The sequence below is a fragment of the Aspergillus bombycis genome (genome assembly GCF_001792695.1).
Source record: "Aspergillus bombycis strain NRRL26010 chromosome Unknown contig00010, whole genome shotgun sequence".
Lineage (NCBI taxonomy): Eukaryota > Fungi > Ascomycota > Eurotiomycetes > Eurotiales > Aspergillaceae > Aspergillus > Aspergillus bombycis.
The window spans coordinates 246,149-273,476 of record NW_019170012.1 but is presented as its reverse complement, the minus strand read 5'-3'; the positions used below and the strand labels follow the sequence as shown (position 1 = coordinate 273,476).

Genomic DNA, 27,328 nt, shown 5'->3' with positions numbered 1-27,328 from the left:
GTACCAAAGCCGCTTTACGACTGTACTTTCGCACAGTGCGCACATAGTTTGCAAATCCGTTAACCAAACAGGCTAAGCTAAGGATCCAGAAAATAATACCCAGCGGCAGCGCCATACGTCGCTCAAGTCCGGTCGGCCCGCCATGAAAATGGAACGATATGATGATAGCTACTGAAACGACCGCAAGGTACATAGAAAGACGAAGCCAGGACAGAAATGTTCGTTCGTTAGCGCAGTGATCGCGGGCGTCGGAGGTGACATTTTCGAATAACAGGGCTCCAAGCCAGGGACGGGATAGGAAGATATGATGGTTGTCCTCTAGGTGTCTTTTTCGGGGTCAGTCCCAAGTGTTCTCTTTTTCCCCCGGGCTCTTGCTTTGAACATCCCCAAGAAATAAATATTGCTCATAGGGGCTAGAAGCGCTTACTCGTCTACCAGAACGGGGCATGAGTTTGCCGGGTTGATCACCGGATTAAACCGTGGCCGAAGAGAAGCAGCATTTTGGCTTGTTGTAGATTCTGGCATAGTGGGGGTCGATATGCCAACCAAAGTATGGGTGAAACACTACCGCGGCAATATAACAATTAAGAATAATAAGTCGCATCCTTCTCCTTAAGGAGCAGAGCTAGGGAGCATGCTCTTGAGTCGAGTTTCCATATGTCAGAGATCTGATGACAGACCCACGTGATTGGCATGTCTAGTCTCAATCGGGAATGACGTCCCTAATCCCTGCATGGTCAATCTCCCTGGCATTGGCCTGCGCTTTTCTTCGTGGCTTGTGTTGGGCTGACTGGGTTGGTTCATAATCAACGCGGATCAAACGAATTAGATCTCGCGGCAGCACTCTAATGACTGATGTTAAAGAGACGAAGCATGGCTAATAGATCTTGGATCGACACCTCCACCACGCGAACCCTTCTCTATGGATCGTTTCTCACCCTCCAAGGTTCATGGTGGGGGTCCGCTTTGCGGGGGGGCTACTTGCAAATTTTAGTCTGGCTTATGTACAATAATAATACAGCATGATTCCTTCATCTATTAACTTTACTCGATCATACCTGTGTATATCAGCAGAACTTTACTCTGTATTGATTGAGGAGAAAGAAAACGTTAGTCGATACGAGGTGACTCAAAAAACGGCCCATGCATCGGCTGGAGCCAAAGAAAGTGGATCCAACCCATACAACGGACCATACAACTTTATTTCAATGGCTGAAAGCTCTTTTAGAGGCAAAATCTGCTGAAGGAGCGTAATATGATTACCTACACCATCGTCCGCCCCCGCTTCCGTTTTCGTTTCTCTCTCCCTTCTTTCTCTGATTCACCGCATTTCTCAATTGACAGCTCCCTCGAGCTTGTATATCTTTGGCGCCATCAAGCCATGGTGAAGTATCCTTAAATCAGAACTCTCAACACATACCAAGCTTTGACGTCTCTCCACCCACCCTTTGTGCCATTACATCACCGTCACAATGGGCCGCGGTAATACTCCGCGTTCAGCGGAGGACCAAGCCTTACATGGCCGCTTCCTATCTAGCTCCCCGCTCGCCGAGGCCGCAATTGCTCGAGATTTAGAGAATTATGCAGATGACGAGGGCTCAATGATTACTACTGACGATGAGGCTTCCGAAACATCCACTATTCGCGCGATAAACAGTCAGCCCGGCACGAACCCCCATTCTCTAGCTGGATCATACCGTCGCCCTAGCTTCTTCACTACGGTCTCCCATGCGACGGTTGTACCATATACTGGAGAAAGAGAGAGGCTGACACGCAGGGAACGCGAACGCGCCATTGAGGATGAAAGGGATCTTCTCAGCGATAATAATGTCATGGAGGCGAGGGCGAAGCGGCGTGTAACCCCAACTAGTGCACCTTCAGGAGAAACTACAGCGCTCCTAGGGAGCCGAGTAGGTGGCCGCGAATACAATGCCACGGACGATGAAGAGGTTGACAGGAAATGGGAAGAGGCTGTCGCAGCTGGGTTAATTCACACAACGTGGAGACGGGAAGCACGGGTGATCGGTAAAAACGCTGCTCCATTAATGGTCACTTTCCTGCTCCAATATTCGTTGACAGTAGCCAGCATTTTCACCCTAGGCCATCTGGGCAAGAAAGAGCTTGGTGCAGTGAGTTTAGCTAGCATGAGTGCGAACATTACAGGATATGCAGTATACCAAGGTTTAGCAACCAGTTTAGACACTCTGTGTTCACAGGCATATGGTTCTGGAAGGAAGAAGTTGGTAGGCTTGCAAATGCAAAAGATGGTGTTTTTCCTTTGCACCATTACTGTCCCGATTGCTGTACTGTGGTTCTTTGCAGACAGAATTCTCATGAAGATTGTCCCGGAGAAGGATGTCGCCGCACTTGCTGGCTTGTACTTGAAGGTTGTCATCTTGGGGGCGCCTGGATACGCTTGCTTTGAGAGCGGGAAGCGTTATGTGCAGGCTCAAGGACTCTTTTCGGCTTCGCTATATGTTTTACTTATATGCGCACCTCTAAACGCCTTCATGAACTGGCTGTTTGTTTGGGTAAGTCACCACAGGCTGCAGTTATCTTACGGCGACTAACCGGAAGGATAGAAATTCCAATGGGGTTTTGTTGGCGCCCCTATTGCAGTAGCTATTACAGACAATCTGATGCCGCTATTCTTGTTCCTTTATGTGTATTTCATTGACGGCGCGGAATGTTGGAATGGACTTACTACCAAGGCCTTGCGCAACTGGGGCCCAATGATCCGACTTGCCTTACCTGGCTGGTAATGGTAGAAGCTGAGTGCCTCGCTTTTGAAGTACTAACCTTAGCATCGTCGTACCTCGGCACAACCCCCTTGGCTGCTCAGTCGGTTCTGTCGACCATCGCCAGTATCACGTTCCAAATTCCTTTCCCCCTGTCAATTTCCGGCAGTACCCGCGTTGCAAACCTGATCGGAGCAACTCTTGTTGGTCCCGCCAAGATCTCAGCCAAGGTGACAATGGGGTATGCTGTCATCGTAGGGATGCTCAACATGCTGCTGCTCTCCTCCCTGCGTTCATACATCCCACGACTATTTACCCCAGAAGAAGAAGTGATCGAGCTCGTAGCACAGGTCCTTCCATTGTGTGCAGCGTTCCAGTTATTTGACGCCCTCGCAGCTAACTGCAATGGTATCCTTCGTGGAATTGGCAGACAAGAGATAGGCGGTTACGTCCAGCTCTTTTGCTACTATGCAGTTGCAATGCCCATTAGCTTCGGGACCACATTTGGAATGGGTTGGGGCTTACTGGGACTCTGGTCCGGGGTTGCTCTTGCCCTTCTCTTGGTATCAGTGATCGAGGTGATCTTCCTGATACAAACTGATTGGAACCGTTCGGTCCAAGATGCTATTCAGAGAAACGCAATGGCATAGAATTATGATCGATATCCGCATATTATGATGAGATAACGCTATAACCTATGTTTTCGATACCATCCATCGATTGTTGTTGTCTGCCGAAGATGATGTTAAACCTTTTCTGCCTACATAAGGTTGTGGGATAACGAAAAAGGTTCTGGAAAGTATTTTTATAACGACTGTTTACTGGAATGAAGCCAAGTTGGACGTTGATATGTATCTTTAACGTTCACTTATTGTATAGAATTTTGCTGTGTTGTTATCATGTTCTAGCACTGAGTTCTATAGCTAGTGTTCAATGAAATACTGGAAAGTAGTAGGAGAAATGAGATTTGAATTATCATCAGGATTATGAAACGTAACGTGTATTATCGGGGCAACGAAAACATAAACTCGACGCCTTTTGCTTTCCAGATATATGCATAGACGCGAGCAAGTAGGTAATAAAGATAGAACGACACCATAAATCTAATAATCCAATATAGCCCAGGTCTGCTCATCGACAGTCGAGAAAATCACACCAGCAGTGAGCAGCTCATCACCAGCGCGGGCGACATCCGGCATGGGCAAACTCAGCTTAGCCGCAATGAGCTGAGCATGTAGACCCTCATTGCTCTGAGGCTCCGTCTTCAACAAATTGTACACCCTTCTTGCCACGGGGCTCATGGCAGGAAGGCCTCTGCCGGCGCTGTAATCATCAACACCACCCATAGAGGCATCAGCACCCCCTGCTTCACCAGCAGCGGCACCACTGCCGCCAGAGCCACCAACAGGACCACGGGTAAAGAAAAGATGCACTGCAACAGCCTCAAGCATGTGGCAATGGAGCTCATTGATATCCGTCAAGGGCCGCACGCAATGTGATCCTACAAATCGCTTATTTCCGAACGTCTTTAATTTCCCGAATATCTTGGCATATCCGTTGTTCACGACCTGGCTTTTTCCTGCTCCTGCTTTGCCATCATCTGTGTCCATGGTATCCGCCGTGGCCGAGTCAACCCATTGTTTCACTTCGATCTCCCCCGTCCCGTCGTCTATTCTGTATGTGATGTTTGTACTCTGGGTGCTGATGTTGCGAACTTGTCCGACAAAGCAAATGCTGCCTACATCTGCGCCGTCAATTTGATAATCGGCTTCGGGATAGGGTTGTGTTGCGTCGAGGGCTTGTTTGATTGTGATGGGGCGGAGTGTAGTATTGTTGCCGTCTGCGCTCTGTATACGATATTAGATTTAGTATGAGCCAGAATGAAGCTTAGAATAACGGAAGGAGCATCTCAAGTCATCCGTGATCTAGAACTCATCCATACCTTTCCACCGGCGGGGCTGTTGGTCTCTCCTGGCATGAAGCCGCCACCGCTTCCAAAGGAGGAAGACCCGTAACCATAATTATCTGAAAAATATCAGTAACGGTGGATAAGAAAAAGCTATTACTAGTATATGTATGACAAGACAAAGACTTACCCATTTTGTATTATTTGTGCTGAACTAAGCTATGCAACTTGGAGCTCTATCGTCAATGACTTCGTGAACGGAAAGCAATTATCGCCATTTTACCGTTTCTGGACGCGTTGGACGCGTTGCGGGGACCCATCTGTTTGAGAGGTTTGCATAACACACCGGAGCAACTTTGATCCCTGACCGCCTTGACTTTTTTCTCCACCGCCGACAAAAAAAGTTGAGGATCGATAAGAGCTAATTAATCGGACGAGGAGAGGAACATTGTCTTTTCTCGTTGTTTTCAATCGCTCTTCACAGGGACTGTTGGTGCTTTGTTTGAGATACCCTGGTTTTTGTTGATGAAGTTTTCTACGCAAGAATTTTGGTCCCTTTCTCAGTGAACTTTTTTTGTACCGCCGCTTTTGCTGGCGAATAGGTACGATAGTCAATAGAGGCCAAGATGCCTCGCCGCGCAGCGTCGCCAGCGGCGTCAGAAAATGAGTTCGATATCACGAATGCGCTTTTCCAGAATGACAGCGATTCCGACAACGATACGTCTTTGAAACAGACAAAGCGGCCACAGAAGACGGCTCCACCTCAGACGCTTGATTTCCTTGGAGGAGATGTTGACGACGACAACGAAGATGACGAGGCGTTCATCGCAGGACAACAAGCTTCGGCCAACAGGAAGGCTTCTAATCTTAAGGGCCGTACCGTCAAGAAGGGAGGTGGTTTCCAAGCTATGGGACTAAATGCGCACCTGTTGAAAGCTATTACCCGCAAGGGTTTCTCTGTTCCGACTCCTATTCAGCGCAAAACTATTCCCGTGATTATGGATGGTCAGGATGTAGTTGGTATGGCGCGTACCGGATCCGGAAAGACCGCTGCTTTCGTTATCCCCATGATCGAGAAATTGAAAAGTCACAGTACCAAGGTCGGAGCTCGTGGACTGATTTTATCGCCGTCGAGAGAATTGGCTTTGCAGACCCTGAAGGTTGTGAGGGAGCTTGGAAAGGGCACGGATTTGAAGTCTGTCCTTCTTGTTGGTGGTGATAGTTTGGAGGAACAGTTCAGTATGATGGCGGGTAATCCTGATATTGTGATTGCGACGCCCGGACGTTTCCTGCATTTGAAGGTCGAGATGAATCTGGACTTGTTCAGTATTCGTTATGTTGTGTTTGACGAAGCTGATCGACTGTTCGAGATGGGTTTTGCTGATCAGCTTACGGAAATTTTGCACGGCCTTCCTGCGAACCGACAGACTCTGCTGTTCTCTGCGACGCTGCCTAAGTCGCTGGTGGAATTCGCCCGTGCTGGCTTACAGGAGCCTACTCTTATTCGTCTAGATACCGAAAGCAAGATTTCGCCGGATCTTGAGAACGTCTTCTTCTCTGTCAAGTCTGCAGAAAAGGAAGGTGCTCTGCTTCACATCCTCCACGAAGTCATTAAGATGCCCACTGGCCCAACTGAGGCCTCACAGCGCCAGAAGGAGCAGGGTGATAGCAAGAATTTCAAGAAGCGGAAGCGAGGGGATGATAAGGCCATTAACTTCCGGGAGTCTCCCACAAAGTATTCGACTATTGTTTTTGCAGCAACGAAGCACCATGTGGATTACTTATACTCTCTACTCCATGAGGCCGGATTTGCGGTTTCTTATGTCTACGGTTCCTTGGACCAGACAGCTCGAAAAATTCAAGTCCAGAACTTCAGAGCGGGTTTGTCGAATATCCTCGTTGTTACAGATGTTGCGGCCAGAGGTATTGATATTCCAATTCTTGCTAACGTTATCAACTACGACTTTCCATCTCAACCTAAGATCTTTGTTCACCGTGTCGGTCGTACGGCTCGTGCGGGCCGGAAGGGCTGGAGTTACAGCTTGGTCCGGGACGCAGATGCTCCCTATATGCTTGATTTGCAACTGTTCCTTGGAAGGAGACTTGTCATTGGCCGCGAGCATGGTGACCAGGTTAACTATGCTGAAGATGTGGTCGTCGGCAGCTTGCCTAGAGATGGCCTGTCTACGAGCTGTGAATGGGTTACAAAGGTTCTGGAAAATGAAGCCGACATCTACGGTCAACGGACTATTGCTGGAAAGGGAGAGAAGCTCTATATGCGAACACGAAATTCAGCCTCTCTTGAAAGTGCTAAGCGGGCAAAACAGGTTGTATCTTCCGACAACTGGACAGCCATACATCCTCTCTTCAATGACCAAGAAAGTCAAATGGAAGTAGAGCGTGAGAAGATGCTTGCCCGGATTGGAGGCTACCGGCCGCAGGAAACAATTTTTGAGGTACACAACCGACGCAATGGCAAGCACGAAGGCGATGAAGCCATCGACACCATCAAGAGAATCCGTACTACCGTTGATTACAAGAAGAAGAAACGGGAGATGGCTGAGAAGCAATCAGACTTCGTGGAGGATGCGCCCAGTGGAAACACAGGAGAAGTCGACGAGACTGAGGAGAACGGTGCCCAGTCAGATGACGATGAGGATGTCGGCGAAGGAGTGCCCGATAACATGTCGATGGCGTCCGAGTCGGATCTTGAAGTCACTTTCTCCTCGTATAACGGTGGCAAGGCAAAGAAGGACAACGCAACATCTTTCCAAAACCCAGAATACTTCATGTCCTATACACCATCCAATACAAACTTGGCTGAAGATAGGGCCTATGGTGTACACACTGGTACCAATGCCAACTTTACCCAAGCCTCGCGTAGCGCTACAATGGATCTACTTGGTGATGAGGGTGCTCGTGGGTTCGCCGAACCCCGTACCATGATGCGCTGGGACAAGCGGCACAAGAAGTACGTGTCACGCCAGAATGACGAAGATGGATCCAAGGGTACACGTCTTGTTAAGGGTGAGTCTGGTGCCAAAATTGCTTCCACCTTCCGTAGCGGACGATTCGACGCATGGAAGAAGGGCAAGCGTCTGGGCCGTATGCCACGTGTGGGTGAGGAAGAGACCCCTGCTCTTGCCCATGAGCTCAATACTGCTATGAGGAGACGACACTTCCAGCACCGGAAGGAACAGGCGCCCAAGGCGGCCGACCGCCTACGTGGCGACTACGAGAAGATGAAGAAGAAGGGCGAAGCGGCCAAGCAGCGCCAGCTGTCCAAGGCTGGAGGCGCGGCTGCAGGTGGCAGGAGCGAGCTGAAATCCACAGATGATATCCGACTGGCAAGGAAGCTGAAGCAGCAGAGAAGAGACAAGAATGCCCGGCCGTCGAGGAAGAGATGAACGTAATGGATTGGAGAACGCGCTGTGATGGAAGCACGCATTGTATATACCACCGCATATTGCAGTCTATACATCTATCTACTCAGGTATTGTGATATGAAATTTTCTTACAGCATCTGCAATAAGACCAAATGATATAGACCATGTATCTCTGCCGTAATCCAACCCCTGTAAGCATTTTACATATGTAGCACTAATCACATAAACACCTAGACATATACATACATATGTACGGGTATTCGCCCAGCCAACAAGCCTCACCATCATCACCACAGAAAGCAGATAAAAATAAAAAATAAAAAGTAAGCTGCAAAGCCCTCTAGGTTCCTCGATCACCGCCACACCCTCGATCCACAATAGTCCAGCTGATTGGCCTCTCCTCTACATAGGAATCAATAAAAGACATATCACATCGCGATCACATCAGCGACCCTCTCGCAATATACCCCTAACATAAACAAATAAAATTCTGAATTGAGTGCCCACATATATGCAACCGGGCGCCCTGGTGGAGGTAGGTTCATTTATCTCAGATTCCCAAGACAAGGGTACCAACCAACCCAGAGTGCCAAAAAGAAAAGTTGGCGGGAATATACTGTCTCTCGTATACAGCCTACACACTTATGATGTAACGGGGGGTTGTGCCAAGGGGGCTGGGTGACTGATATCTCGTTTGGAACTACACCGTTACTTGCATTTATCCTCCATCAATTGAAATGGAATCCGCTATCTAGACTTTCATTAGGAATATTAATGGGCGTAGAGAAACAGTCCAGATTGAGTAGGGGATCTACCCGGTGTGATATCAATTTTCCTAAAAGGAATATTACACCCCCAGGGTTGGGACAGACTATTGGACGCGATGTGGGTTTGTGTCCGGCCCGGAGTACTCCTTAAGCAATGTATATTTCGTACTTTGGTAACGGGTGAAGTATGGATGTTGAGGGGGGTCTAGACTGAGATTTGCTCGGACGGAGCATTGTGTGTGCGGATTGTCTATTGTTGGGATGAGTCCATATGTTAGTTATTATTCTATATACGGAGGTTTCGTATTCTGTCTGCTGCCGGCGTTGCGGTATTTGGTAATTGATGGCAATTACTAAACCTCTCTGCTTGGGTAGATAAATATCCTGTTTAAGGTACGTCGGTAGTAGCAAAATGGTGGTCACTTGAGGGATTTAAGTTGCATAAGACGGCGATCGACGACATGGATATTCGTTAAGCCGCTGGATATATGTAACGAATCTAGGCATGTACATGCATGCATACACATCTATTGCTTATAACAAGCCACTTTGGAACTTCTATTTAGATAACGGGGGTATCCACATGGCTGGAAATAGAACTTATCCGGCATAAGTGAAATTTGGACCCTCCAAAATGATTTTTGGGAAAAAAGAAAAAAAAAAAAGAAAACTCTTCTGAGGGGAGGTTACGAGGCTAATTAAGGATTGGCGACAATTGAACTTCAATAACTCACCCGGGTATTTGACCCTGTTGATTTCCGTCAGGTAATGTCTTTGCCTATCAGAGGAGTGCATATTGTCAATTTATTCTCGATAAGGTCTTAGTACGTGCCAATTATTGATTATCCCTTTCGTCGGAAACGATTTTCGCGGACCGTCCCGAGGAGTTTCGTCTACGAGATCGAGGAAGAAGGAAAAAAGAACAAAGGGGGGGAGGTAGAGAAGAGAGAGAGAGAGAGGGAAAGAGAACGAAGCTGGAGAAGAATGCAGCAGCATGGCAAATCGAGGTATTTGACAATTCTTCACCGACTCTCCGGAGTTGATCCCTCATTCGGAATTGCTCAATCAGGGTATATCACTTACCACAGGTGACGGGTCATCTCTAGCCCATTGAGTTTCGTCGGTCAAACTCCTGCCATATAACCTTCTCTGCCCGTCCAGTTGTTTAACCCGCCAAGACTGGGACTATTATACAGCAGATTCTGTCCCCTAAGATAAGAATAACCTCCTTCGAAGACGCCACACTCGCTTAGGCGGATACTAGTCGAATAAACAGGTCAGTCCTGACCCAGATTCCGACTGAGACCAGAGATTGCGAGAGTTATTAGCTTACGACTGCAGCTGAGGCAATGCCTAGTCTATCAGCCATCACGAGGGTGTGGGAGAAAGCATATGCATGGTTGCACAAGGGGCCACTTTCTCACCTGATGTGGTAGTCGGAACATACCCGCTGAGATACAGACTAAAATGAAATTGCCTTCGGGCTAGCATAGAGACTGGCGTAAGGCTCTTAGAAAGGTCACCATGACTCTGGCACTTGCGCAAGTTCACTCGGCGCAGGGATTGGGTATACCAGCACATGGACATGTCGGGGATCAGCCAAAACCACGATGCCCGAGTGACGAAATCAACCTTGATTGGCTCTTTCACCGAACAAGTGAACGTAATGCGAGATCAGCAGCCGAGGAGAGGCCTTTTTCTGAGTGGTTGTGTTTCTTATGGTCAGTCCTCGGATCGCTTCCTTGTATTCTGGTTCGCATAGAACACCATCTGACATGTCCGTACACATTAGGCAGCCAAGAGATAAGTCAAGTAAACGATGCCGGGGCACGGCCTCGAGGCCGTGAATGCAGCAATTTGCTTGGGCATGTCAAAGTTTTCGATGCTTTTAAGAATCGGAACACAATTGTCAAGCACTACGAACGTGCTTCGTTGATACCTGCGCATACGCCCGACAACTAGCATGACAAGACGCAGTGACTTGAGGGAGAAAGGCGCACCAGAAAGTAGAAGGAAAGGAAAAAAAAAAGAAACAAAGAAACAAAGGCCCTTGGGGCTATACCAACAGAGTAGGGATGTCCGAAGCAAAATGCCATTCAGCCGCTGAGAAACCTAGTCAGCCATATGCGACGCAGCAAAGTACTCAGCATAACCCTTCCCTGTCCAAGAGACGCCTCCACGGCTTCGCTGGACTGGAGGACAATTTTCGGAAGATTACCTCATGTCGCCGGAACACGCATTGACAATAACTGTATAATAACGGAAGCCTCACGGATGTCAACCCCAGTTCATTGATTCACGAACGGCGATTTTTCCTTAGTGTTTCCATAGCTTCTTCCAACGATATTCCCGGGCTCACCCGCCATGACAGGCCCGGAAATGGAGCTAATGACGTTTTAAGCCCTAACGATCGTCCTCTACTGCCTTAGTTAGGTGAACTCATAAGATAAATCCCCTAGTGAGTGCATAGTCCGCTAAACTATAAAATAGTACGAGGTTAGCAGGCGTGCTACTCCGTGCAGCGTCAGCAGCTTAGTAGTACTCGAGACGAGAGTGGCCATGTTGAGCCTCGACTGAGGTTGACAAATACTTGCCCCCGTCGAGATCCGCGTGTTTTCCCAAAGAGGGTTTGCTCACGGGGGCCGCTAATCCGGAATGGGTTAAGGGTTGGGTCATCTCCCAAGCACCTTGCATCGGGGGGCGTCGTCGAACACCCTCACCAGCGACCTTACGATCCACTAAGGATTCGTCTTTCCCGATTCCTTGTTTTCCCGTCATCATAATCGACGTTGGTATAGGCACTAACCTGCATGTCAGTGGGGATGGTGAGTGTCTCGTATACCTGTTCCGCCCCATTCAAGTAGCCTGTGTTGATTGTCAGACCCATTGATTTGGGTGATACAGTGTGCGTGTGGACTAACACCAGCCATATGGGGACTTATGTACAGTATCATGTACTACTTATTGTCTTAGGAACTTCTGAATTCTACCTCATTTGATGGTGCTTCGCAGTCCACACTTTTCTCGGGAATTGAATCATTTCTTCTTAGCTTTGGTGGCTAAGGATTTGGAGCCGGTGGCTCGGACTATTGGCACCCCACCGGCCCCTAACAGGCAGATCGTGCTGGTGGCCCCTCGGCTCCAGCTTGCATGAACCGCTTACTTTGCTGGGAACTCAGCTGTCCCCCTTAAATACAGGAGGACCCAATTACCTGAATCCCACGGAACCCCTTGCTGTTGGATTGTTACCCCCGCGTGCGGCCTGTTCCACAATATTGGGGGTTATGACCATCTCAGTCCTCTTTCTGACTTTCTAGACTCACTGACTGCGTGGGTGTCGCGCTTCTGGCGCTGTATAGCAGGTTTTGAAGTGCCTTCCCACTCTCTAGGGCCGTAAAAACGTAAAAGGAGAAAACAAAAAAAAAGCATAAAGTAAAAGAGTTCCGGGTGAGTGAAAGCAAAAGGAGACTAATAACGGAACCAAACGCTCTACCTAGTATCACAACGATGGGTCACGAAGGTCAGTAGAAAATTCCCGAGACCAGCTCAAGTTTGGGACCCTTTTTTTTTAGAGGCCAAGAAACATGACTCGCTAATATTCCAAATCAAAAACACGCGAGTACATTGGATACCATAAGAAAAAGAAAAGGAATACGACGAATGAAAGAAAGATCACACACGATTTATGGGCCTATCCACGACCCGAGTCAGGAATTAACCGTCGGTAATCCGCGGTCAATTGGTCTCCTCCACTAGATCATGCTCCGTGCTCAAGCAGCGGGTGGATCTTTTCGCTCTTATCGGGCGGACCATTTTTCTATTGTCATCCATGGATGTGGAGTGCTTAAATTGTCCGGACCTCAGGTGACCAAGCCAGACCCATGTTTGTCTCACTGATCAGGGAGCTGCAGCTGCAGCCACATCTTGATCTTCCTCTCTATTTTCAAAACTACTGGAGAGGATTAGGGGATGCCGATTGGGGTACCTCACTGGCTTGTAACTAACATATTGTTTTGTCTAAGATCTTGCAGTGTCAGAAATGCAGAGAGCCTAGACCACTTTTCGATCTCTTGCTTTAAATGGCGTGGCACCGCGACATGGTTGCTGAAAGAAACGTTCTGACCACCTGTGAAGATCACCTCCAACGGCCAGAATCAATAGATCTCAGGCTAATGAAGATGTGGTACGAACGGTGTCCCCCACAAGCGCTGTCCTCCCACCCTCCCACCAAAATCTTAAGGGGCTGAGGCAAAAAAAAAAGGGGGGGGGGAGGGCTCATGTCTACAGGGTCGCAGTTATATCTATCTTGAAGTACCGGCATCTTCCAATTCGGCACTCAATACATCAGATAAAGTGTTTTGAGTACAGGGTGCAGTGTGCTTTATTTACAACGACAAGTCAGAAGGACAAACCATCATTGACACAGCCTGTGGGTCTTGGCTTTTGGCTATGGAACCACTGCGGAGAATTGTTGTCTCAATCCAAAAGTTCGGACTATTGAGCTGGCGTCATCTGTCAAGCGGTACAAAGACAGGGCTGTACGGAATACTCAGCCCAAGAATGACTAGTCCTCCGCTGAGCACTGTGCGTACTGCATACATCCTCCGTTCTGTCTCTTTCGGGCTGATCCCATCGCGATAGTCACATAGTGACCCATGGTCCTGGGACGTCACCTCGAGGGGTTTAATGACGATCTCGAGTCGCAATTTACCGTTACAGTGATATAATTGGGCATTAAATTAAGACAGAAGAATTCGTTATGCCAGATGATCAAAATTTCCGTTAATTTCGTCAAGAACCGTTACCCTCGTCTTAACCGTCACGACCTAGTAAATGGGGTTGCCTGAAGGAGCTATCTCCGTATACAGCTGAGAACCCCAGCAGGTACACGCATACTGGTGATCAGGACCAAATGGAAAGCCCAAATGGAAAAAAAAATTAGCTCAATATATACACATATCCACCTTATTGAGTAACAGAAAACCCATATTCCAAGGTTAGAATGGCAATAATAATAATAATTACCTGAATTCAACTATCACATAAAAGAGATACTAGCATGGAAACAATTTGGTTCCATGGGTCAACAATGTGATCTCGAATGTTCATTACCACGTTTTTTCTTGCCTGTTCTCTTTTAGAGTTCTGGGACAAAACCGCGCACCAATCAATAAACCAAATAGAGTTATATAAATGGTGAAGATAATGGCAATAAGAAACAATAGAGAAAAAAAAAGGGAAAAGAAGAAATAGAAATCAAAAGAGTACAGGAAAGAGAGTTCCCCGGTGGTCACCACGGAAGTATGGTAGCTGACGAACAAAAATACCAAGTAAATCCAGATCGGATGCGGAAGAGTACACAGAGAGCACGCAGGCTAAGAGGAGGGGGGTCTGTTACCCAATCCCCAATGATTGACAAGCTTAAAATCCTGGCGAGAAGTTCCCCGACTTCCTATCTTACCTGGTTGCGCATGTCAAACTGGGACGGGGAATGCGCAGCCACCCCATCCTTGCCGAGCGGACTATTGGCAATGGATGCAGCGGACGGGCGCCGACGTCGATCCGTTGGCTCAATCTTTTTGCCTTACTTCCTCGTCTCCTGATTGGCATCGGCTGAGCACCACTACTTCACTAGGCTATCAACCAAACGACCTAGAAAAACTAAAATACTCGAAAAGATCGAACAAAAATAAAATAACACAAGAAAAGTCAAAATAAAATAAAAAGAAGAAGAAGAAGAAGAAGAAGAAGAAGAAAAACACCACAACTCCACAGAGAACAGTACTCTTCTCCATTGGGACATGGCGTCTGATCCTCTTTCTTTCCCCCTCTCTTGAAATTCCCCTCTTTGAGAGGGTAATGGACCCGTTTCGGGCGATGTCAGTGACTATTCTTAACCGTCCATCTAATGCAAGCCACGAACCTCCTGTCGACCCAGGAGGAACCTGGTTCGACGAATAAGGGGGATTTTCTGGTTTGGAGGATAACCAAATTCGCACCAGAAATGAACGAGAGACGAATGAAGAGATTAAATAAAATACAAAGACGAACAAATCAGAGAAAGGAAGAAAAAGAAAGAAGTCGCCCCATTCCAAGGGAGAAGCAGGAGAAACGACAACTCTTTCGAGGCCCTGTGTGAAGAGTGAGCTTATTGGACTGGACCCGCCGGAGGATTGGAACTATTCGCGGTTCCGTTTCGAACATACAGAACTCAAAAAGACTTACATGGCACACGGAGCGAAAAAAGAACCCCCATGGAGATCTACAAATGATGGAGATCAAGTCTATCGGCTGCTAGTCGGTGTTGCACTGGCCACTATTACCCACCCGCTGCTCCCATATGCTGCCAACCAAGCAGGGACCTTCCTGTTCGTGGGTATAAGCCTCGTCACAACAGACACAGACTAGGGTCTTGCTATCACTTGCTCACTTGAGGACAATTCCCAAAGCGACTTGAGCGCCCAGCGGGATCTCTTCTCCCCTTGACATTGAACTTACTACCTAGCCGATGACCGGCCAAGAGTGACCCTACCCAAAGGACTTGACGATCGAAAGTTGGGTATACCTCCTTTTTATTCCCCTTAGATTCTTTTATTGCTCGAACCTCTGGATTTTATTATTCCTTTTTCATGATCGCCTGCTTTTTCAATTTCCAATTTCCCCTAACTTTACTCTCCGTTGGCAAAGGGAGTGAGTGTGATCTCGCCGGATTATTACGCCTCACTTTCCGGTTATAGTTCACCGTTTTTCCCTATTTTCCTGACGGGTGTTGAGCCACTTCACGACCGTCAAAAATCTATATCCAGAAAAAGAAAATAACGAAAAAAAAAAATTGGAGTCTTACATAGTGTGCAAAGAGGTAAGGACGTGCTAGCTCTCTGTCCCTTCTTTTTTTTTCTTTTTTTTTTTTTTCTTGTTTTTGTTTTTATTCTTATTCTTGTTATTATTATTATTTACTACACCTCCACTCTCCCTAATTTTTCCGCTCTACGCTTGCCCACTGGGTCCAGTGATCGCCCACCATGCTGCAATAATCAACCCATGATGGAGACCATCGAAGCTATGGAAAACTGTCCGTCACGATCTGGGCAGTCTATCCGGATTAGCGCGTCCTAATTTATGACTCCTCCAATAATGATCCTAGGCTGACTTCATTATAAGCTCCTGTAGTCCTCTGACTGCAATGCGTGGAGTTTCAATAATGACTGCCGATTGAACAGGAAACCGCATCCGACATACAGCAGAACGGCCTCTTTGTACCGGAATATGTTGCCCATGTCAATATCGACTACAACCCTCTTCCCGTTCTTGTAAATCGCGTCCCCCGTCACTCGAGGGACTATTTTGCCAGATGCAATCACTAGTCCTCCCCCCTTCTTCCTTTATCACCCCAGAGTTCGGACATTCAAGACTTGATCCGGGCCCAGGGAGGCTTTCATTTGATCTAACTCGATCAACCAATGCTCGAAGGTGTAACCCCCGGGACCTCCCACTCCCTCGCCCTATGTCCACTTCGGTCCCGGCAGAAGACCCGCTGGAGACTTCTGGAAACGTCAGACGGCCCGTACAGTCAGAGCTCCCTCAGCCGGTAACGGCGGTGGAGTCTTCGGCTGTATCGGTGCCTACTGGAATATCCGCTGGAGTAACGGGACAGGTCCGCCCTCCTAGAACACCTACAACCACGATCCACGAGCCAACATACTACCGAGTGATCTCTGGCCCCGGGAATGATGTAGCGCGACACCCATTTCCAGTCAGCGACAGTTTTTCTTCGCGCTTGCCAACCTCACTTAGCGTCCCGGTAACATCACAGCCTTCTGTGCCGACTTTTTCGCAGTCCACCTTTGGAACGTCTCCACCTGGGGCTGCTGGCCGGTCACTGCCACAGAAACCGACAAGACGTACTAAAGCTCATGTGGCATCTGCGTGTGTGAATTGCAAGAAGAAGCATCTGGGCTGTGATCCTGCCCGACCTTGTCGGAGGTGTGTTTTGTCAGGGAAAGAAGTAAGTTTTGCCATCTACTTTCGTGAAGTCTTCGGGCCCTGTTCCTTTGTATTGCAATCCACGTGGGCCAAGGCAGTGGTAGATGAGAGAAGACCCTGTTACTAAGCGTTCAATAGGCAACATGCGTCGATGTTACGCACAAAAAGCGGGGAAGGCCCCCCTTGAAAGCCGAAGACGCGTCCCTCAGAACGTATGCATCACAGACAGACAATTCAGGAACATCTGGAGAGCAGCATGCGGCTCAGCCACGGCGCCCCATGCATAGGGCTACGTCGTCCCGTGAGCTCAGACCCATGACAGACTTACAGGTTCCTAGCGGACCCCCTGGGCCCTACGGAATAAGGGTCTCTCCAGGGCAGCCAACAAGATGGCCGGGTGCTGTGTACTCCCAGGCCATTGATCCATCGCTGTCGATGCAACGTAACATAGGTCATCGGCGATTCTCCTCCTCGAGCTCAGTACAGTCCATGGCAACAGTATCCCCTGGCAGTTTTGTGGCGATTGGAGGATACAGCCCCGTTATGGGTGCATCCCATATGCCTATGGGGGTTGGGAGACCGCTGTCGTCATATGGAAACCAAGTGGTACACCCTAATTCTTCTCCACCACAATATTATCAGCCTTACGGTGTTCCCTATTCGCCATATGCACCCAATGCTAGGGTGGTCAATCGGATGCCCATGAGCGAGCAACCGGTGCCAAGAGATCCCCGGGAAAATCTGGTAGAGTCTTCAGTTAGGCTTCCCCCTATCTATCCGCCCACAATGGGAAATCCCCAACCTGGGCCACAAGCACATCGGCTGAGCGATCCATATCCAGCGAATTGGTCACCTCGCACTCGAGAGGAACTGATGCAACAGGAACCACGGCAACTGCCGTCACATGGTCACAGCACCATTGAGCCTATCTCTCCGAGTAGCCAGATGCGTCAAGCAGCATCGGACTTCAGTTTCGGGAGCCAGATTCCCCGACATATGGCACCAGTTCCTCCTATGCAAGACCTGCCGCCGCAGGAGTCTCCTCTACATGCTCGAGATGACCAGCCAGCTGCTGGAGCCGAGACCGATGATTCAAGGCCCGCCAAGAGACGGAAGATGGCCTTGGACGATATGGTCAACGATTGAGTACTTATCTCAATCCGCGAAAACAAAAAGGGAAAAAAAAAGCATAGAAAAGGAAAAGAAAAAAGAAAGAAAAAAAAGAAAAGTCCAAGACCGGAGCTAGCATATCCATTCTTTTCTTCTTCCAAGAGCCGGATGGCCCATTCTGGTTCTTGATGCGTGTAGCCGGACCTACAACAGTTGATGACCTTCATGTACATTTCCTTTGTAGTACGTTTTTGCTTCCATTATGCTTACATCCGATATCTAGCGGCCTGTCATTTTCCATATCCACTTTTCTCGCCTCATTTCCTTTGTTGTGCATTTGGTACAGATCCGATCTTTGTCATTATTGTGTTTTTCTGGTCCATTTCAGCACTATTTCCTTTGTTTGACCTTGTGAATTGCATAAGCCTTGGATGTTTGGGTGAACTGGGCTTGTTTCATACAATGCATGGCGCGCTGCGCGTATCCTTCGAAGATACATTCATGGTCTTGAGCATTGGATTCAGCGTCATAGACGGCGTTTTGTTTTGGAGTCGGGGGCATCACCAAGGTTGCTGCTTCATTCGTTGCATATTTAAAAGGGGCATTGCATCTTTTTTAGTCTTTCTTTCCTGCCTGTTTTTATTTTTGAAGGGCCTTTTCATATGCTGGCTCTGTGTCTTATAGATAGCTCATACAAACTGTGGATATGTGTGTACCATTGGAGTCGGAAGAGGGTGCAAATTACAAGACATATAATTCATTCAACTTCTCAAACCGTTCTAGCCGATTTCAAGGAGCCCAATCGGGTATGCTTTTTGATCTTCAATCAAAGTATGTAGTCACCGAGGAAGTAGTTGATATTTGCCATTGACAATATACTAGCCAACTCTTGATATAAATTTCCTGGACCAATAGTAACAGGAATGTTAATTTACTACGGTACGGGCATCGTCAGGACGGCCGACTTCCAGATACAGTTAGGGTTATTCAATGTTGCACTGGCCGAGGTATAACGTTAACCACGCGACGATCTACAGTCTCCACGACCATCGCTTGCACATCCGATGTTACATACATACTGTTAGTGGGGCGTCTTGGGGGGAAAAAAAAGAATACTAGAGAAGAAAAGAAAACTCTCCACCATGCCCACCTGCTAAATAATGAGGCTCTTATAACATAGACAAGTGGACAAGTGGAGCCCCAAGGCCACAAGGCCCATGTCTCTGTTCAATAATATATTTACACAAACACCATGTCCTAAGTATACTGGAGTCAACTAATATGTCAAATCCCCACCCAACAACCAACATGCCCCTCCACAGGCAATTTATACGACGGCAAAAAGCCCCCCTAACAGTCTATATCTTCCTCAACCACAACCCCAACTCAACACCAATCTTCCTTATCTTCTGCTTCACCCACTCCAGCCTCTCCCAGACTACCTCGAAATACAACCCCCCACACTCAAACCCACATCCCAATTGTGTGCTATACATTGATAGGTATGATTGGTCATATCACGGGCGTCACCCGACAGACAAAGACTTCGAATCCCAGTTTAAGAAGCGGGCTGAACCCATCATTAAACCATTGCCTGCCGATTAAGACTGCCACACTTGCATGGACGCAAACATGGATTGTCACGGGCTCCTTGTGGCTGTTGACACAGATAAACGGAGGTTGGATGTCCTGCGTGCTTACAAGAATGAATGCATGATTCCATGACAATACGAAGACGGCTATTACTCTGTTCAACTTGAGAGATAATGAAAGGGAATCTCTCAGGGACTAAGAGATTTTGTGGGAGGTACAGAAGCCAGGGGGTGAGTTTTGGTGTGTCTATTTGCCTTTGAGGTTTCAGGGAATACTTTTCTATACAGCATGCTCTTTATGATTGCACACTGGCTATAACTGGCAGAATATCGTGTCACAGTCTGTCTTGTGTTCTCCAGAAGGAAACATCAAGTACATGCTGATGCAAATGAATTATCGACTTTCGTGTTCCTTCTCTACATAATGTCTCGGCGGTAGAAAGATGATTTTCGTATGGTTCATTCTGTACCCTTTCCCAGTCTGTTGCTGGTGGAGGTGAATAATGCATGGCAGCCTTTCTGATAATCATTCCACCCCGTTTCCCATGCTGTGAAAAAAGTAACCGTGGCGCGGCTCGCTGAAAGGTTGTATACGAGAATCACCTATTTGGCGCATGCGCGTAGGACATCTTCGAGTAACAACGGTGGGACTGCAGTGCGAAGCCCCGGCGCGCCAGCATCTATGGCATTTTCTAGATCCACAGAGGGAGCATATACTAGAAGTCAAAAAAAGTTATTCCCGAAATTGACGAGCACTGACATGGATATCATTATCTCAGGAATTCTACTGGGAAATACTCGAATACCGCTTATTATATGAGACGTCTCCAGAACACCCTGAAAGTATATGGGAAAGGAATATGACGTTATTAATAACACTCCCATGAATAGTTCGTATGTGAGGCAGCTGAACCATACAGACCTCAGGGGTTTAGGCCTTTCACCGAGGCCAAGCGGACGATGCTATCTAGCGGCTGTACTTCCTTTGTCCTTAGATATTGTTTAGTTACAATTATGAAAAAGAAACTATATTAATCTGTCACTGGCACTTTTAACAGTTCGTCGACCTTTGGTTGTTTATATCTCGTTTTTTTCATCATTACATGACGAAGTTAGTTTGAGAAACAGCAGCTTCAGTTCATCGGTCAAATTACTAGGCTGAAGGTTTAGCCGTATCTCGATTCCCCTCAGATATAGAAGACTACAAGAAGGACTGAGTAGGAAAAGGAATGACCACGTTGTAGATTCAACAAGCTTCATCCAACACCTAACGAGACATTATCACAACTTTTTAAGATAAAAGTTCACATCTCAAACTATACTTAGCCACTAAGACAACAACCGTCGAAAACATGGCTATTATGCCTGGACTACGACCATTCATCTTATTCTTCAATCCAGTCAGACACGCCGTACCGTTCTATCAACGATTACAAAAGGTAGCGCGAACGGAAGTCATCACAAGCAAGAGTAGAGACGAGTTCTACTCGGATCTCCAAAGAAAATACAAGGATATCTCAATCATCTACAGAACATCAGCGAGCGGCGCAGTAAGTACTCCCTCTAATGTCCACGAACTTCGCCCCTTTCACACACTAAGGACCCAACAGGTAGTTGGAAACTTCGATGCAGACTTGATCCAGCACCTTCCCCCTAGCTGCAAGCATATCTGCCACAACGGTGCTGGCTATGACCAGATCGACGTCACCGCATGTGCAAAACGCGGAATCACCGTGACCTATGCACCGGACCCCGTTACCGAAGCGACAGCGGACCTGTCCATTTGGCTTATGCTGGGTGCTCTGCGACAACTGAATCCCTCTCTCAACTCCCTGCGGGCTGGGAGGTTCAAAACGGGGCTTGACTTCGGTCACGACCCTCAAGGCAAAATCCTGGGTATCCTCGGCATCGGCCGCATCGGCCGCGCTATCAAGAAGCGGGCCGAGCCGTTTGGCTTGATCACCAGGTACCATAACCGCAAGCCACTCTCCTCTGATCAGGCTGCCGGGGCTGAGTATGTCTCTTTCGAAAAGTTGCTCGCTGAGAGCGACATTATTAGCATTAATGTTCCGCTTAACGCGCAAACTAAAGGGCTCATTGGGGAGAAGGGAATTTCCCAAATGAAGGACGGGGTTGTCATCGTTAATACCGCTCGTGGCGCTATTATAGATGAGGCTGCGATGGCAAAGGCGCTGGATTCGGGGAAGATCGCTTCTGTGGGCCTGGATGTATATGAGAATGAACCGCGTGTGAATGAGCGGTTGCTAGAAAATGAGCGCGCCTTGATGGTGCCCCATCTTGGAACTCATACCGTTGAGACGCTGGCGAAAATGGAAACGTGGGCAATGGAGAATGCGAGAAGAGCGGCGCTGGGGGAAAGATTACTCTCCCCTATTCCAGAGCATATTGGTTTACAGTGATTCATGATTGTGTTTGTGTCAATCGATTGAGTCCCATCTTCAATACTTGAGATCTTGATCAGTGACACTGCCAACTATCTTATTCGCGCAGTAGGTGACACGCGCGATTATCGCTGAGTTAGATATATTTCCTTGGTAGTAGACAAAATGAGTAGAATTCGTTGCGTATACATCGTTATTCGTAACACAATTATCTGTTACAGCTTGTATGTACAGAGATAATTAAAGAAACATATTACAAGAACAACCACATGCCCACCTGCTTAATCTTCCCCAGGACGCTCTTATCCTCTGGGTCCCACGAAAAGAATTTCTTTTTGCGAGACCCATCTGGTGCATTATCGCCGTGGATATTTGTTGAGCCTTCATTCGGATCATTCACGTCGACTCCAGAGCTGTGAATAAGATTGTATCGATCCGTGATCAGGTCCATCTCGCCGCGATGAACAAACCGTGTCCGTTTAAACAATTTCCAGGCGAGGAACATCACAATCATGACAGGAATTTCAATGTAGTAGGAAACAAAGTCGACTCCCTTGAAGTGTGGACTGAAGCATTTCCAGCCTTGCACGAGGATGAGAACACTGTTAAGACCAATGGCGATGATAGGTCCGACTGGGTATGTCCAGTTCTTGTAAGGGAGGAGATGTTCAAGGCCTTGGTGGCGAATAGCAGATCTGAAACGGAGAGATGCTACTCCGATGCAGACCCATGAGATTTGGTTAGAAACTCCAACAATGCTGCGTGGGTGTTAGCTTAGAGTTCACATAAACAAAATCATCCATGGCTGGAATTGCGGATAGTCGACTCACTTTTGTAACCACGACCATAACTGGCCAGCTCCGATGTAACTGGCACCAAAACATAAACCGCTGATCACAGACGTTGCCAGGACAGCAATCCAGGGGATCTGAAAACGATTCAGATGGCCGAAAAACCGGGGTGCATATCCGTCAACAGCCAAGGAATAGAGCAGTCTGGATCCAGCAAACAAAGCATGATTCGCCGCAGAGATAACGCTAGTCATAAGCACCGCGTTAATGAAACTGCCTGCAACGGCGCTGCCAGCCTGTTGGAAGACGAGGGTGAAGGGGCTGGTGGCCGTGTCTCCGTCGGACAGACCAGGGTAGTTGTATGGTACATTGAGACCAATAATGATGATAGACACAATGTAGAATAATATGATACGCCAGAAGACGTTGCGGACCACCTTGGGCATGTTCTTCGCTGGGTCCTTGGTTTCACCCGCCGTAACTGCAATAGACTCGGTGCCACCACTGATCATGTCAGCATACTTTTCTCCCAGGGATAGATAATATAACCTACAATGCAAATGAAGCCGTAACGAAGACGGATGCGAAACCACCAATACCATCAACAAAGGGTGCATCATCGACGTAAAAATATTTGTCTCCGATATATGTGTGTTCAGTGTTGCCGCCACAGTTGACTACAATGCCTAGAATAATGAAGATCTGGACATTGTTAGTATCGTGTTCGTAGGACCAGAGGGGAACAGACATATAGAAACATACTATAATAGTCACAACCTTTAGTAGACTGAGCCAGTACTCGATCTGCAATGTATCCAATATCAGCAACTGCAGGTAGAGTAATGGACTCTAGAATGCATAACCTACCTCTCCGTAAACCTTGACGGAAAACATATTCAACCCGATAACAACGACGAGGAATATCAGACTAATTGCCCATCCAGGGAAATTGTCCGTCCAGTACTGCAGCAGCAGTTGCAGAGCAATAACATCAGACGCAGTGGAGACCGCATCATTAAACCAGTAATTCCAAGTAAGGGCGAACCCTAATGCATCGTCGACAAACCGACTGAAACTAGTCAGTACTCACGGAACATCTATCATATAAGGTAGAATAACCCACCCTGCAAAAGTGCAAAAGGATCCCGCCACAGGGATGAAAGAAGCCATTTCACCCAAAGAAAGCATGGTCACAAAGACAATACCACCGCAAATGGCATAGGCGATAAGCATAGATGCCGGACCTCCAGTGGCCAGAGCTTTACCCGTTCCCAAAAACAAACCAGTTCCGATAGTACCTCCGATAGCAATCATCTGAACTTGACGTGCAGAAAGATTACGGGCGAGTTTATCCGCATTGACATATGGAGTGCTGCCGTCGAGGGGATCTGTTACCAATCCCGGAGCCTTCTGACCTGCATCTTCTTGAGGAGCCCTGCCGGGCCCCTTCTCGATATCATGGACCGCCATGATGTGCAAATTATCTGGCAATGGTCCCAACGTGGATCACTAACAAAGCACTTGAGATACCAAGTCCCTCCCTCAGCTGACCACAACCAGGGTCAGGGGATCCTGATGGAGAGGGTTAATAACCCGTCAAAGCCAAACTATGGCACTAACATGGATGTCACGTTAGCATGATAAACTAGCAGAGCACCTGCATAACAGCTAAAATCGACCTACCTGAACGCCGATTTATCAGCTACTGACTGATAGCCCTATAAAACTTCCCAATTAGGAAGGCGACCCGCCTGATTCCACGTGATGGTGAAGAAACGCGCAAAACTGCGAGGAGAGGTATCAAATCAGATATTGACTCTGCGGGGGTGGAGGAAACCAAAAGCTTCTTAAAAACCAGAAGACTCTGATTATGCCATCTCAGGGGAGTCAAGGCGAATGCAGGCCTTGTAACCTCGCGAAAACTTAGCGGATGACGTGCTCAAAAAAAATTACGTACAACTTTGAATCTGGCGCCTTTCTTGTGGTTACATCGCGGGGAGGAGGCCGGAGTAACTGCCGACCACGCTTTCCTTCTGTGGCTAGTGGAACTCCACTCTTGACATCTGCAGTTCGAGATTGAGTTTTAGCTATAAATCTTGTATTTGCTATCGATCCTTGGCCTATCGTCTATATACATACGTAGAAACTTCTTATCATGGACAAGCTTTTGATACTCCGCTAGTAGAACAAATAAAAAACACTGAAAAAGATATATCCATTGGCAATGAAAAGATTTCCCCAGGTTACACATCTCCCTAGCCAAGCAATCCAGTGGCCAAAGATTCCAAATCCTCCAAAGTCTGGATTTGCTCGGGGGCCTTTGCGGTCTGTTTCTTGCTCTTCTTGTACCAGGGTTCTTCTTTGCTCTCGTCGGGCTCTGCAATACGGACCTTCTGCTTCTTGCTGGGGCGAGGCGTGTCGTCCTCCCGGTCCGATGCAGAAAACTCGTCGTCCTCCTTGTATGGAGCCAGCTGCGCCACCGCTTCCTCGGCTTCCTCCTCGGCAAGCAACTCGCGCTCCCGAGCCTTGCGTTTCTCTTTCTTCTCCCGCCGTTTCTGTTTGGCCACCTCCTTGTCCTCCACATCGGCCGTGCGTGTCCGTTCGGTTTCCTCTGCCAAGAACCGGGCTTGTTGCTCCTTGGCATCTCCACGGGCCTTGAAGTCTTCTTCGTCCTCCATTTCGTACAACTCGTGCGCGTTGCCCTCGTCGTCGTAAACAAGTTTTGTTCCCTTTCCTTTGAACTTGAGCAGTTTCTTCTTCGACTTGAGTAGCTTCTCCCGACGTTTCGAATCGATAACCAATGTATCTTTGCCATCGAGTTGTACCACTTTAACACCCTTTTGTTCTGATTCCTCTTCAGAGGTACCACCCAGGTCCTCATCTCCAGCGTCGAAGCGACGTTTAACCGACAGGAAGTCATCATCCTCGTCCGCATCATCGGCAGCACTTGCAGTCTTACTGGGATCAACCAATGTGCCATCGTCGTTGATAAGTTTCGAATAGTGGTCGGCCAAGACGTCTTGGTTCCGCCTCTCGAACATACGGTCATACTTGGTCCGAACTTGTTTTTCATCCTTCTTAGTCTTCTTCTCACCGTCTTCATCAGAATCATCACTCGACATGTAGGCTGTAGCCCGTGATGCATTCTTGCGCTCCTTAGTGTCGTCTCCCTTGATGAACTTGATACGGGGAGCACCTGGAAGACCGAGACTGGAAGCAAAGTCATCCAACTTGAGCTCCTTCAGTTTGAAAACCTCCTTATCCTTCTGGACATAGACTGATTTAACATAGGAAATAAACGCCTTTTGTCCCAGGTACTTAAGTTCTGGGTCTTTGAAGCACATATTTTGCAACTGGTCCTTAACGCTCTGCTGCTTGTTGGCCTTGATATTGATGCGTTCGACAGGAACCTTCTTTTGCTCGAGACGCTTCAACATTCCTGATTCCTCACTAGGATCTAAAAACAACACCGCACGGCCATCACGCTCATATCGGGCTGTCCGCCCAACTCGATGAATGTAGGTGTCGGCATCTTCAGGGCAGTCCATTTGAATTACCCAGTCAACGGCGGGAAAATCCAAGCCACGAGCAGTAATATCGGTGGAAAATAGGACTGCATGTTTCGCTTGTGAGAACTTTGCTGTGATATCCAGGCGCCCGCCCTGTTTCTGTCGGCCGTGAAGATGCATCAACGGAATACCAGGTTGTAGATGGCGGAAGGATTCGTAAACAAATCGCACCTGCTTTCCGGAAGACAAGAATACAATCGTTTTGGCCTTCAAGTTACTCCGGATAAAACTCCACAGAACATCAAGCTTCTGCGATAATGGCGTAACGACGTAGTGTTGCTGAAGTGTAGATGGAGTTGCGGAAGATGCTGCCTCGTGAACAGCCACGTACTCGGGATCCTGTAAGCTCAACCGGGCAAGATCCGACACCTTCTTCGTTTGAGTAGCACTGAATAATAATGTCTGACGCTCCTTGGGTAGATGACCAACAATGGCGTCCACAGTTTTCTGGAAACCCATGTCCAAGATACGATCCGCTTCATCCAAGACCAGCATTTGAAGGTTGAACACATCGAACTGAGCCGTTTGATCCAAATGCTGCAACATACGACCCGGTGTGCAGACTAGGATATTCATTCTTCCCAGCCTTTCCTGCTCCTCCTTCAAGCTCTTCCCTCCAATAATCAAGCCGGCAGAGAATGTGTGATAGCGACCAATTTTGCGAAGGACCTCAAATATCTGAATGGCGAGTTCACGAGTTGGCGATAGAATTAGAGCGCCCAATCCATCATGTTCAGACCATTGCTTGCGGTACAAGTTCTCGAGAACCGGGATTAGAAAAGCCAGTGTCTTGCCGCTACCGGTCTTTGCGGCACCTAAGATATCCCGACCCTTCAACGCATGGCCAATCGCACGAGACTGGATATCGGTGAGAGTTTTAAAATGCGACGAAGCTAGCCCAGAGGCAGTCGGTTCAGACAAAGGGAGATCAGAAAAGGATTTGTATGTTTCCTTGATATCGAGTTCCTCAACCCGCTGGGTAAGAGTTGACATATCATCCTGCGCGCGCTTGCGTTTCAGAGTATGACGCTGGGAGGATTTCGCATTCTTGCCGTTACGGGGACCGTTTGAAGGAGCCATGGTA

At 47.9% G+C, this 27,328-nt stretch overlaps 7 protein-coding genes across 7 annotated transcripts; 4 read left to right on the top strand and 3 right to left on the bottom strand.

Annotated features, from left to right (window-relative positions):
* Window positions 1-1,472: 1,472 nt before the first annotated feature.
* ABOM_004099 (MATE family efflux transporter) lies at window positions 1,473-3,388 on the top strand (the record flags this gene model as incomplete). Its single annotated transcript, XM_022531229.1, has 3 exons — window positions 1,473-2,531; window positions 2,583-2,688; window positions 2,805-3,388. 3 exons carry the CDS (start codon window positions 1,473-1,475, stop codon window positions 3,386-3,388), a joined length of 1,749 nt encoding a protein of 582 aa, XP_022392936.1.
* Window positions 3,389-3,841: 453 nt separating this feature from the next.
* On the bottom strand, window positions 3,842-4,838 carry ABOM_004098 (putative replication factor-a protein; the record flags this gene model as incomplete). The annotated part of the gene is made up of 3 exons (XM_022531228.1): window positions 3,842-4,585; window positions 4,681-4,763; window positions 4,835-4,838. The coding sequence occupies 3 exons, from the start codon at window positions 4,836-4,838 to the stop codon at window positions 3,842-3,844; spliced, it is 831 nt and encodes a 276-aa protein (XP_022392893.1).
* Window positions 4,839-5,270: 432 nt separating this feature from the next.
* ABOM_004097 (ATP-dependent RNA helicase DBP10) lies at window positions 5,271-8,051 on the top strand (the record flags this gene model as incomplete). The annotated part of the gene is made up of 1 exon (XM_022531227.1): window positions 5,271-8,051. The coding sequence occupies one exon, from the start codon at window positions 5,271-5,273 to the stop codon at window positions 8,049-8,051; it is 2,781 nt and encodes a 926-aa protein (XP_022392942.1).
* Window positions 8,052-16,301: 8,250 nt separating this feature from the next.
* sclB (putative C6 transcription factor) lies at window positions 16,302-17,926 on the top strand (the record flags this gene model as incomplete). Its single annotated transcript, XM_022531226.1, has 2 exons — window positions 16,302-16,802; window positions 16,919-17,926. The coding sequence occupies 2 exons, from the start codon at window positions 16,302-16,304 to the stop codon at window positions 17,924-17,926; spliced, it is 1,509 nt and encodes a 502-aa protein (XP_022392941.1).
* Window positions 17,927-20,834: 2,908 nt separating this feature from the next.
* On the top strand, window positions 20,835-21,902 carry ABOM_004095 (D-mandelate dehydrogenase-like dehydrogenase; the record flags this gene model as incomplete). The annotated part of the gene is made up of 2 exons (XM_022531225.1): window positions 20,835-21,032; window positions 21,093-21,902. 2 exons carry the CDS (start codon window positions 20,835-20,837, stop codon window positions 21,900-21,902), a joined length of 1,008 nt encoding a protein of 335 aa, XP_022392940.1.
* Window positions 21,903-22,137: 235 nt separating this feature from the next.
* Window positions 22,138-24,145, bottom strand: ABOM_004094 (amino acid permease; the record flags this gene model as incomplete). Its single annotated transcript, XM_022531224.1, has 6 exons — window positions 22,138-22,642; window positions 22,715-23,179; window positions 23,229-23,377; window positions 23,438-23,479; window positions 23,543-23,744; window positions 23,799-24,145. 6 exons carry the CDS (start codon window positions 24,143-24,145, stop codon window positions 22,138-22,140), a joined length of 1,710 nt encoding a protein of 569 aa, XP_022392939.1.
* A 785-nt stretch (window positions 24,146-24,930) lies between these two features.
* dbp4 (RNA-dependent ATPase HCA4) lies at window positions 24,931-27,324 on the bottom strand (the record flags this gene model as incomplete). Its single annotated transcript, XM_022531223.1, has 1 exon — window positions 24,931-27,324. One exon carries the CDS (start codon window positions 27,322-27,324, stop codon window positions 24,931-24,933), a length of 2,394 nt encoding a protein of 797 aa, XP_022392894.1.
* Between the last annotated feature and the right edge of the window lie 4 nt (window positions 27,325-27,328).